Source organism: Buceros rhinoceros, unplaced genomic scaffold (assembly GCF_000710305.1).
Source record: "Buceros rhinoceros silvestris isolate BGI_N320 unplaced genomic scaffold, ASM71030v1 scaffold24379, whole genome shotgun sequence".
NCBI lineage: Eukaryota > Metazoa > Chordata > Aves > Bucerotiformes > Bucerotidae > Buceros > Buceros rhinoceros.
The window spans coordinates 21250-34107 of record NW_010430608.1 but is presented as its reverse complement, the minus strand read 5'-3'; the positions used below and the strand labels follow the sequence as shown (position 1 = coordinate 34107).

General features: G+C 37.2%; 1 protein-coding gene across 1 annotated transcript in view; it reads right to left on the bottom strand.

Moving 5' to 3' along the window:
* LOC104499558 (chromosome unknown open reading frame, human CXorf22) overlaps window positions 1-12858 on the bottom strand; it is a gene marked incomplete at its 5' end in the record, with an annotated part of 44183 nt that overhangs the window by 12614 nt on the left and 18711 nt on the right. The window contains 4 exon segments of the mRNA XM_010143079.1: window positions 822-922; window positions 2162-2330; window positions 7496-7551; window positions 12656-12737. Coding sequence (XP_010141381.1) covers window positions 822-922; window positions 2162-2330; window positions 7496-7551; window positions 12656-12737 — 408 coding nt within the window.

The window sequence follows — 12858 nt, the reverse complement described above, 5'->3', positions numbered from 1 at the left end:
TGCTGAAAAAGCAAGAAGTTCAAAATAGGTTTTCAAAGCCCATTCTCCCAGTTCAATAAGATGACAGTGGGGAAAAAAAAAAAATTCCATCTCTTCCTCTCAAGAGTTACTCTTTCAAGTCCTATCATATCCATAGCCAGGAAAAAGCCTCAACTTTGTACTATCATTGTTTTGTGAAGATACTTGAAAGAAAGTTTCAAGAGTTTTCACCATTGCCAAAAATAAAAAGCCTTTGGGAATTATAAACAATAAATTACATTATGGTATGTTTCGCAATCATAGAGCCGAATTCTCTATATTCCAAAACAGAATGGCTGTGGCCAAATATCCTACTTAGTGCCTTTTTCCCACTAAGCCCTAAACCATGACCAGGAATTTTTTGGGAGAGACCAGTTGGCACAAATCAATGCTATACAAATACTGGGACAGCAATTTAACTGCATGGACCATCACGCCGCACTGATTGCATTTGTGCGCTGTCACTGTCTACTTCACTAGTATAGGCAGAGGCAGAAAATCTTTGGGAGTAAGCTATTTCTTACACAGTTCACAGTCAGTTTCTCATGCTGCCCACACTTCCTCGTATATCAGAGAGCCAGGAAAAGCCCAATTTTGAGTTTTGGAAAAATTTCTAGTGATCAAAAAGACAAACATAAAATCAAAAACTGAACAAAATGACAACTGGAAAACTTTTAAATATTGAAAGCACATATCTGGAACATGACTGAGGTTTGAGTTCCAAATTTGCATTCTTTTCCCAGTCATTTTTGAGTAATTAAAAGCTCTAGCCCAGAATAATGATAACACTTGTGATTACATACCTGAGAATTCGGACTTTCATCAGCAATATTGGAATGCATGCCCCTTGAATGTACTGCAAATTTAAGTTCCATTGAGGAGAATTCCAATGGTGATTTCAGTACTGTTGGGAAAAAAAAAAAAAATCACTTAAGATGCTTCTATAGCATTATTTTGACAACTATTTTCTCAAAGTCCCTTCATAAAATTGTTGTTTCTGACATGTTTAGCAGAAATGTTTTGCCCCGTGTTTTAAAACTGTATTTTCTTTCCATTGTTCCCCTACTATACACATAACTATAGTTTAACTTTCTGTCTTATTATAACCCTTTAGTCCCATTAAAATTATTTAAATTCTGTATTTACCAGACTTACAGCATCCCTCCTTCATATAAAGATCCTATAAACAAAGCCACGTTATTCCTATTGCAGACAAATGCATTTACATTTGTGACAGCAAACGTCATGACAGACTTGAAAGATTTGATAAAAAACAGCATTTCTCTTTAATTTCATATAGCTGAAACAAAGAAACTGTCACAGCCAATGAATTTTAAAAAGAGGATTTTCAGCCTCTTTTCATTTCTTGATTAGATTAAACGCTGGAAATGGACCTAGCATGGATACAGCATCACTTTGCTAAAATCTGCAAGTTTGTTTCACACTCAGCGAGGAAGTGTATTGATCAATTCTCTTCTCCCCCTAAAAAGCCCAAAGGATTTCCTACTCACATAGCTCACATGATGTAAACACTATCCCTATTTCTCTAAAGCACAGGCATATAAATTATTATTGTTTCAAAGTAGGAACGTAATCTGCGGAAATGCTTCCACCAATGCCTCACTATGCTGCTCACAAAGTCCTCACCTCCCATAGAAACCGTCTGGTCAAGGAAAACACAGCACGACTGAAAGACTAGCAGGGAAAGAACAGGAAATTATCTCCCCCACCCAAAAAAAAAAAAAAGTGAGATTGATTACTGAAAACAATTGCCAGCTACTTTTCCTCACTTTTCAGATGAATTGCTGTAAATACTGGAGTCTGCATGCTAAGATCTACAAATACTAATGAATGAATAGAAACAAAATTTTGGTAAACTGATTTTTACATAAGGCAACTCCATAGATATAATAAAACATATTTTGCTAGCATGTCATAATTACGTATAGAAAGTCCAGCTTCACACATATTTTAAAATACAAATCAAAATCTGAAAAATTTGCAGATTTCCAAGAAATTTACAAATTATACAATTATCAATCAAACATCAGTTCAGTAGTATTTCTCTGCAATTAGAAAACAAGCACAAACATCACTACAAATACAAGTATTCACCATCTGCTTAAGACCCTAGTTTACCTACCAACTGCTTTCACTCTACAGAATGGAACAGCGACAGCCACCGCCTCTGGCCGAGGAGCAACAACGTGCTTTGGAGATCCCACAGAAGTTGCAGATACGAGGCTTGGCCGTGTCAATGGGAAGTCAGCCCGAGGAGTATCAACTGGAAGAGTGAAGTCATACGCTGCCACCTACAGGACACAAATACCATTGTGGGCACTTTCCCAAAGAAATTGTACGTATTTCTTGAACCATCTGAGCGGTTTTACTATTTCAGAAAAATTACTGAAATTAATTTAGGACCTGATCATGATACTAATAGGACGGCAGTTTATTATCACCCAGTATCAGTAACAGTGTCAGTAAGTAGCAGAGAGCCATTTTTCCCCCACTGAGGAAAAAACTGCATGCCCAAGAGTATCAGAGTTACCAGCACAGATAGACATTGTCGTCATCATCATCATCATGGCTTGGCTTCGCGAACGAAGATCTGGGAAGATCTGGGAAGGGCTTTTCCCACACTCACTGCAAGCGATGAGTGCACCCTTCGGGGCTGCGCGGTGGGTTTTTTAGGTGAGGCGCAGCGTGCGCGGAACTGGCTCCACCCTTTACACCTGAGGTTCATCTGCCAGGGCCTGGCAAGCTTGGACGGTGACAGCGAAGTCCTCGGGTCGTAGGTTTGGTTAGAGTGTCCTTCTCTTAGATGATGGATGCCTTACAGGGCTAAACGAGCTCCATCTGCCCGGGTTTGGGGTCAGAGTTGTCCCTCTCCTAGGATGGTGCCCGAAGGCTAGTGAGCCCATCCTGCCCGTGGACACACTGTGTCTGACCCTTCAGCTGAGACCTGTCTGGCCTGGGAGACCCCACTGCAGGCACGTGCCACCACCAGCACAGCTCTCAACCTCACAAGGGCACACAAGCTCTTTCCCCATGACCAGGGGGTGAGAGACAGACAGATAGACAAGCCTTCTGGAAAATCACTGTGTTGCGTTCCTCTCCAACCACTCTCCTGAGTGAAAAAAGACTGGAGCAGTGGTCCAAATGAATAAGCATGAGCTTATTCAAAAAACAAAGCTACGTGATTTAAGAAAGCCTTCCTCCAGCACTGAAGAAAAAGGGTCAGCTGTTAACAGCATAAACAAAGTGGGTTCTGAGATCAAGGTGAAGCATGAGTTAAAAGTAAGAAACCTCAGGGGAAAAAAAACAAAAACAAACAAAAAAAACCTTCTTAAGTCTTTCTCATTGAACACCACTGAATTCCAGGCAACCAAACTCCAGCGATTTTGATCCTAGTGATACGATCTTTGATCCTTGTGATGTGATCTCTCCAATTATACGCCCAAATAACTGGGGTTTATAATTCAAAAGATAACATTTTTTATACAGAATCCTCCTTTCTGACACATTGTGCACTTGAGAGGCCAAATTTATTTCACAGTGCATTTTCAAGGGGAGATTTCTTGCTTCTTACTGTCTTTCCATGGATCAGCACGCTAGAGCAGTTATGTTCTGCAGACATAAAGGTATGGATAAATGTAACAAAACTAATAGAAAAAAAACCCAAAACTTGTGCACTAACACCAGTGTTACAGCTCTTTACATTCTATTTTGACCTTGAAGGCCACTAAAATACCCAGAAAGGACTGTGGCCTATAAAATCTGCAAAGCTGCTTAAAATTTAAAGTAAAACAGCTATATAAAGAACTTATTAATCACTTAAAAGCTTTCAAAACCTGCAGAAAATAGTGCATCGTGCTTCACTTCCACATATGTGGTAGCGAGTAGAATACGTAAATGACAGGAAAGAAAAAAAAACTGTCCTAAGCCAGGACATGAGGCACATCTCCATCTGTAACAGAATCACACAGCTGAATGAGAAGCAAGTACACAGCACTCAGCGTTTAGGGTTCCAGCAGGGTTTCTAACAAACAATTACCAACTCCTGGTGAGCGAGAGTCGTGCTGAGCCTTGCGAAACGTTTCGTGTATTTTTGCTTAGCAAGAGGAAAGCATGGGATAAGGGGAAGTTTCTCCAGTGAGATCACCACAGTCCTTTGATTTGCACTGATACTTGATCTCTGATAGTGATTAAATTTTATAACACAGATTTGTCTTTTCAAAATTAACATAATGAATGACATTTCAGATTTTTTAGTAACTAATGCTCAAGGTGTGTCATAAACAAAGAGTAAAAATCTCTTGATTTTATTTACACACTTATATTTTGAGTATCTCAAGACACCCACATAAAATACTTCAAGTTACATCTTCAAAAGATGCTCCTGTGGCATAAAACCTCGGTAAATCAGTAAGTAATTTATGACTTTAAAACATCTGTAAAGGATAATAGTCTTGTATTTTTCATACAATAACATGCAGACTGATCAAATATCTTTAAGCATTAAGTCATTGAATTTTTGAGTAAAGGCTGATCTTAAAGTTTATTTATAGCACTAACAAAATACGGATTTGGCAGTGATACAAGGAGAGAAAAAAATCAGTTCAATTCAAATTTAAACTTAACTGCAAAATCAACAGTTTATGTACTGCAACTGTATATAATACACATTCTTAACTTCCCCTCAGATTTAACACGAGCTTTTCCCTAAGACATACTTAAATCTTTCATGCAGCCTAAACTCCCCAGCTTTATATCACAGATAAGCAGCTTTTCGCAATGAATAATGTAACCAATGTTCAAAGCCATCATTCAAATACTGAAATAAAACTAAATCTTTCCCTTATATACAGCCAGAGGTGATGCACCAGCAACACCCTGTAATTCCACAGCTGCAGGTTTTCCATAGAATGCATTTCTGACACCATGAATTCTGTTCTTACATTCTAGGAAAAAAATACATCATTTAAAATGCCAAGAAAAAAAAAAAAAGAAAAAGCCACCTGTCACTTCTCTAGGAAAAGCTCAAGCAACAAGCTCTGACAGGTGTGACTTGCTCTATTTATCTCAATCAAAGGCCCTCACAGGCTTCATTATTACACAGCTGCGGATTCTGTCTTTTTTCCAAGATGCTGGAATTTGTTATTGTTCCAGCAGACTAAAAAAAAAACAATGTCATTTTGAAGCAGTACACTCCTGCACCTTGCTTTCCTTACCAGACCACGCATGACACAGCTGCTAGCAAGGTGGATCATCCTGAGGAACACAGAGCAAATATTTAACGTGACCTGCTGCGCGCTTCCCTGGCACATAAGCAAAGGGATGAGAGGCTCCTCACTGTTCCCTGGACAGGTAGCTTGCAGAAAGAGAGCCATGGTCAGAAAAGCCATGCTTTTATGCTTCTTGATTTAAAACTCAGTTCAAAAATAATCATTACTAGCATTCGATCAATCAATAATATTATTAGTAATAATTCTCAGCTCTGTCTCTGGACACGGATGAGGGAGATAAAACGGATTTTTGGCCAGAGAGCCATGGGGGTTTGCTTAGGTTTTTGTTTGTTTGGGGGTTTGTTTGTTTGTTAAATTACCAGAAAATTTTTTTCTATTCGGCTCTGAAATGAGAACACAGCCTAGCTCATCAGATGTTCTGCTGACTAAACCTCCTTATACTGCAGGGAAAAAAAACCTACATGCAACTGAAGTGTCTCTCACATAAATTCATAACAAAACAGAAAAGAAAGCAGCATACAGTCTGAATACAAATATGATATTAAGTAGTATCTGATGGCTTACCTATTTCTACATATATTTTTGTATACTGCTTTCACCTACAGCTCTGACTTTCACAGCCAACAAACACTAAGGTTAAACTCTCTCCAGCGTAGCAGAGAGCCCTGTCCCCTCTAACACCTTCTGGGATGCTGGAATAACAGGTAGGCACACTAAGGCTCCGTCTGAGCAGTCTCCCAGCCCTGTCTATAATGCATTGACTGCATTTTACCACTTCGAACATTGGAAAAATTATCTTCAGAATTTTTTAGATATTATTTTATAAGCATGCCAACATAGTTCATCTCTAAGAGTGTCTTTTGACGTCACATGTATTTGAACATAGTAAGTTTTAGCGAGAATTGTAGGAGCAATTCAGAGTTCCTATGTATTTACTTTGTTGATCTGAAGCTTTTTGAGGCAGAAGGAATGCTATTGCCAAGTTGATTTTTAGCAGGAGAATTCAAGCTTGCATTGAAGACTAAATTACTTGAAACCTTACATTAATAATTCAAGAAGTTTTAATAAAATATTGAAGTGTATTAAAATAATTTCACATTTTGTGATATTTTAGCAATGCTTCTGAATTATTTTGTCTTAATTTCTCATTAATTCTAGTATCTACTTTCTTAGCAATAACATGAATATAATGGCATTTTATTGGTTTATACAGTAGTGTTGTCAGTAATGACTACAACCACAGCAGGAACTTTTAGTAGAACCAGAAGGCAGACAGAAAAGACTGCAACTCAGTGGGATACAGAAGGTTTGTAGCAGCTGGGAGGTAAGCCGGGTAAGAGCAGTTGTCCAGAAAATGGTGATGAGATCAGAGAAGCAGCTGTTCGAGTGCAGCGGCAGGAAACAGCGCTTGCAGCCGTGAAACCTGAATAGGGGAAGCTCATCATACACAGAAGACTACTTTTTTAAAAGACTGGAATGTCGGGAAAGAGAAGGAAGAAATCCTGTGATAAAACAGGGAAATCTAGATGAGGTAGAATGACAAAGAACTAAGATCCAACCAGGAACATTTTAAGAATCATTAAGTCCTGAGAGTTTCTGACCACAAGAAGAGATGCCAGTACCTGGACTACTTTCCTAACAGAACTAAGCTTTTATTAGTATTCTCCTCTGCAGGAATCAAACTAAAGAAAAGCTACAGCATCCTGGGGGGAACATACACTTCCAGATGCTTCCTTTAGTCATGCCACGCTGGGCAACACATTTTTGTTTTCCAAGTTAACTTCATTTAACATTAGTCAGTGCTATTGCTGCCAGCACTGCACTCTCAGTGACACTAAGCTGTGAGCACTGGTGCGTTGTAAATTGCATGTTGTTATTAATTGTTATTAGTTCCTTATGAGGTATAAGGTGCCCCAGGAAAATTTCCTTTTTGAAGTTCTTTGTTCCTTGACTTCTGAAAGAAGTTGTTCTGTTTTCCAAAAATTATTCTCAAGACTGGAAAAACACTTTTAATTTTGCAATCTCTCTTCTAAAAGGATTAGATTAGAAAACCCTACAGAGAAGTCTGTAACCAACAGATGCAATATATTCTACAGATTTGTTCAACTTTTAAGAATGCAGATGACGTCACAAAATAGATCCAGTCAAATGCACGCATTTTTTTCTGAATTTATATCATAATTTAAGCTGACTGCCAACTAGCATAACCTTGTCTTCAGTTCACTTACCATGCCACCAGTATGCAACGACTGTTGGAGATGCTCATCAATGACAAACAGTAATACTGAACAGTAATTCAAATCACAAGTGAAATTAAACATCAAGAACCATTTGCTATTCCAACAGTCTTCAGAAATACTTAGTTAGTCATTTGAGTTTACAGCTTTGTCAGCGTCAGCATTTCTGCTCTTAATCTCTCCTGCCACATGACAAGGAAAGAAAATGGTAACAGAGCTCAAGGGTAGCAATGGGAAATAGAGTACTGGGAGACAAATAAAATCCCTGCTTTGATAGTTCGGGGGAGCAGGAAATTCAGGATTTTAAAGAGCTGATATTTCACTGTTCTATAAGAAGGACCACTGACTGCACTATGGTGGAGGAAAAAAAAGGATCACTTTGTATAGCAGCACTATCACCAGAGAAATCCAACGCCACAAGCAAGAGCTGTTGGATTTCAGGTTATGGTTCCCATCAATATGTACGTCGTTTAGATCTTAGACGCAATCATGTGCTTTTAGCTACTGCAATTAATGGAAAGAAAAAAGACACATGAAAACTGCACCTACAATGTAGATTAGGAATACCTCTGTTAAATACTTGACAAGACATAAGTAACATTACTTTGTGAAAATAAATAGAAATTGATACCTTGAGAGTTAAACGATTGTTACCTGTTACATCTTACACATACGAGTACACGCTCTTGTATCGTCCATAGGACAATATTGCTAGACCCTATTTTAGTATTTCTAGACCCTACTTATCATTTTTAAAATCAGTATGTTTCTGGCATTTCATTTTTATAGAACTCCTAACTGAATTTTCTGTATAGATGCTGGAGCAAAAAACCCAGAATTTTAAAACACTAGTTTAACTAAGTTAAATTATTAGTTGTGCCATTGTTACTTGTTCCCATCTAATCCACGAACAGAGCGAACTCCTCAAAAGTAAGCATTTCTATTCCAGAGTAACCAGATGATACAAAATGAAAAACAAGAAAGAATGGAAATCTGGGAGACTTGGTAAGTTCCTACAAAAGGGCATTAAAATCTTAACAAACATCTACTTTCTCTGTTTAGTTTATATCTCTAGCTTACCAGAAGCTAACTAGAAGTTACAAAACATCATTTTGTTTCTCATTTCCATTGACAATCTTTCATTTAAAATAAAAAATTTAAATTGCTGTTGAATACTTATGATTCTAAGCTGAAAAACATTCTTTAAGAGAATGCTGATACAACAGGTTGCTTTTGTAAATGCAACACGCATCTCAGAGGAGTTCGCTGGTAAAATAAAAATCATGTTTTGAAGCTTGGCTGTAAGAACAAAAATAATATATATTTAGTCATTAAAAGTTTTTTTCTCCATTTTTGTTTTACAAGGCTCTACGCTAGTTTATGTACTGCTTTTTATTTATAAGGGAAGGTAGCCTTTCCACATTCCACTTTCATAATTTTAAGCCAATAATATATTCCTTTGTATTAGTTATTGCTTAACTGGTTTGAGTTTCACACATAGCAAGACAGCAACTAAGAAATACAGTTATAGTTACTATGAGGCTTAACGCTGGCCCTAGCAGGGCCCGAATTTCATCTTTGCAGCAACAACACGCTGTTAGAATATGGATAAATGTGATTATCTGACAGATGACTCGTCCTCCTGGGACAGAGTGAAGCATTTCTCATGACGCTTGTCCAACCCCTTCCTCAGAGTCTTCAATAAGGGAGATATCTTCTCAGGTAACTTTTTACAATATTTGACTCTTTTGTTACAATGAGTTTTTATATCTAATCCTATCCACCTGGCAGAATTCAAACCCACTACTCACTACCTACCTGCTGCAGTGAACAATCATATATAAATCATATTCCTCAGCACAGTTCATGCTATCTGGACTTCTAATAATTTCCACTGCTTTCTTACAGAAATTTTTTCAAAAGAAACTAATTCCTTATGGAAATTTTCCCACTTCTTTCTTTAAGTATGTCATCCCACATGGGAAAAGTGTTCCAGCTGAAGAGTTGTCAGCACTGATTACAATAATTATTTTACTAACATTTACTAAAATACCTATTTCTATAAATCACTGTGGTGTCTGCCTCTACCCTTAATTCTTGTTCAGCTCCTGATCTACTACACCACACACACAGATTACTCTTACAGCATTATCTAATCTTGCATTTCTACTACTGACCCTTCCTACCTAAAAGGAAAATGTCAGCATTTTTCCTGAGTTTCTCTCCAGTTTGACAATAGGTCATAGGTGATACTCTACGCACCATTTTGCAAAAAATTACATACTTTCCCAACACTGTGTCTAGTCTAAATCTAACTGCCTTGCTTATGAGAATGTTGCATCAGACAGTGTCAAAATACTTAAAGACGAACATCTACTGCTTTTCCTCTAACCTCAAGGCCTGCTATGCTATAGGAGAAAATTTATTTGGTTTGAAATAACTCATTTTTATCAATCTATTGACTCATATTCTATCAGGAAAAATCAGTAGTGAATTCACAACATCAGTTATTTCACAACAGCTTCCATGTGTACACAGAATCTAAGCTGACAGTAATAGGAGAAAGAAAGTCAGAGTGTAACCAGATACAGCCTGTAATATGCAAATATTATTTGAATGATGCTTTGAACACAGGAATTCCATTTTATTCAAAAACTAAAGTGCTAGGAAGGAGAGAGGTGGGCACAAAAGTGAAAAACAAGTATTGCTGGCATGTCCAAGATACATTGTCTCCAATATTAATTTGGTTTTTTAAGGTAAAAATGCAGCTAATGCAACCGGCTTATGTGCTGTTGAAGTGGTGCCCAGCTGCTAGTTCTGAAGCTGATTCATAAAAAAAAAACAAAAAAACAAAAAAAAACAAAGACTAAGTTTTCTTTCATTTCATTGTTCTCCAAACACAGAGAGACGTAAATCCAAATCCTCTATTTCTAAAGTGTTGTTCAATAGGTTTAGATTTAAAATTTGCTATAGCACTCTCTGTTGATACCTACTGCCAATAAATTGCTATTTTCCTGATGAAAAACTAACCATAAAGTCTCATATATTTTACTTCCCTCAAATAGCTCAATCAGAAAGCAAGTTTACCAATCTTTATGACACATAAAACTCCTCTACTTTTGCAGCCCCTCAGCCATCTGAGAGTTAAAGCACAAACAGCTACAAAAAGAAAACGGCTGCCAGTTTTCTAAATGATTTAAAAAGAATGTGTGGCAAGACATTTCATTTTAAGTTTATACCTTTTCCATTTCAAGTCATTGAGAAAGTGTGTTTTCTTTGTGTATGCAAACATCCAAGAAAAACAGCAAAGTTATATAAAGGTTATCTCAGAACTTGATTTCTCGAGAATTGAATTACTATTATAAAACTACTGCACACTAAAATGTGCACCTAAAATGTCTGTCTTTCACCAGAGAAATATCACCGAGCATGATTTTAACTCAGCATAATCACCGCTGCCACATAAACCTACCTCTTTTGGCGTGAAGGACAAGCAGCATTGCAAAGCCGACTTTCCCTTTAAGTTAACTGAATACAAATGAGGCTTTGAAGAACAGCAGTCAACCACTGTCAAATAAAATTTAGAATCAAAATTACAGATGTTATTACATTAAAGATTAAGTTTGTAATCTTTACACTACTTCAAAGAAATTTCCAACATAAGGTAACTACATATTTGTATGGTAACCATTTCCCACAAACTTACGATTTAATATAGTATTTCTCATAAGGACTCTGTAGGTAATTTTGAGATGTGTTGATCACCAACAACTTTAATCAAAGTTATTGATTTGGGAGAACACAATATTTCAGAAAAAAAAAAAAAGCCCACTCTCATTTACCTTTGAATAAAAATTTAAGGCAAAAATAGTTAACTAAATAATGAAAACTAATACCACAAGGAGAAAAAAGAAAAATAGTTGGCTGAACTGTTTTCCTAAATGACTTCTAGGCATAATCTACACCACAGAAGCTTACCAATAAGGCTTGCTTCATTTTTCAGACTTTCACGTCCAGTCTTAAGGCACTAACAGAAGCATTGGTTTCAACAAAAAAGGTGATATTCCTCTGAGCTCAGTATTCACACTGGAATACCAGGATCAGTATTCATCCAGTATTCACCATTTGAAGAGTACTGGACCTTACTGGATGTCATATTATTTGTTTCAAGCACAAACTCTGATCCAGAAATCACATGTAACAAGTTGATTCCCATGCTGGTTTGTTGTCTGTTGTAGACAGTCTTGCATTTCTCTTCCCAGTTACAAAGAGGTGAGGGCTGACTAGCGGCCCTCACATTCCCTTTGAGGTCCACCACATGGTATAAAAACCCTTTTGCCCTTGTCAAATCATTTTTTGTCATCATCCACCATAGTTTTACATAAAGATACAACTAAATGTTATAACACTATTTTGCAAAAGAAAGAGTCCTGATTTCCTGAGCTTTCAGAGACAAGTGGCCATATAAACACAGCTGTAAAATTCTCTCATGTTGGAACAGCAAAGGAGATGCCAGGACTGCAGTAGAAAAGGGATGGGCAGCAATGAGTGAAGGATAAGAATCTGCACTAGTTCTATGAAGAAACAAAAGAACAGCAATCCAGTCCACTTACTGGCCCAATGTCATTCTGAGCTGGGCATCACGCAGGATTGAAGGCCTGTGATTAACCTGCAGACACCCTGTTACCATCAGGAAGAAGAGAAGTCTGGACTCTTACACTGACCATGAATTAGCCGAAGGGTAAGCATTGTCAAAACAATCGGTAAAAGTTCATGAACAGGAGATGAGTATGGTTGTTTCCCTTTGGTTGGCTGGCTGATTGTTTTTTAAATTGGTTTTCATTTTAGCTGGTGAGAAGATATTAAAACTTTCTTTTTTTTTTACCATACCTTAGCAACTAGAGGGAGAAAAAAAAAGAAAAAAGTCTACAGGCAACCTGACATTTTCCAAATGCTTATTTTTGGCAAATGTCCTTTTACAGGCAAACCAAAATGTCTCCTCTTAATTTAGATTAAGGAACACTTTTAAAATAATTGCTTTAGGTTTCCTTTAATCAGAAAACTTGATTACCAGAAAACGTCTGGCAGATATTCTCTGAGCATTAACCACTCATTATTTAATGAAAACTCTGATATAGCAAAAGCAAATACCTGAATGGTCATTAGCATTCAATTTAAAATCCGTATACTTAGAAAAATCAAACTCCACTCTGGTACTCGCTTGTCCTTTGTTCTGCAGCAAAAAGGGAATTGATTTTGTAGAACCGACATAAACACCACCAAAGTCAAATAGTTCCTGTAAGGTTAAAGAAAAAGAAAGGGGGGGGGGGGGGTTAAAAACTGTTAAACACAAT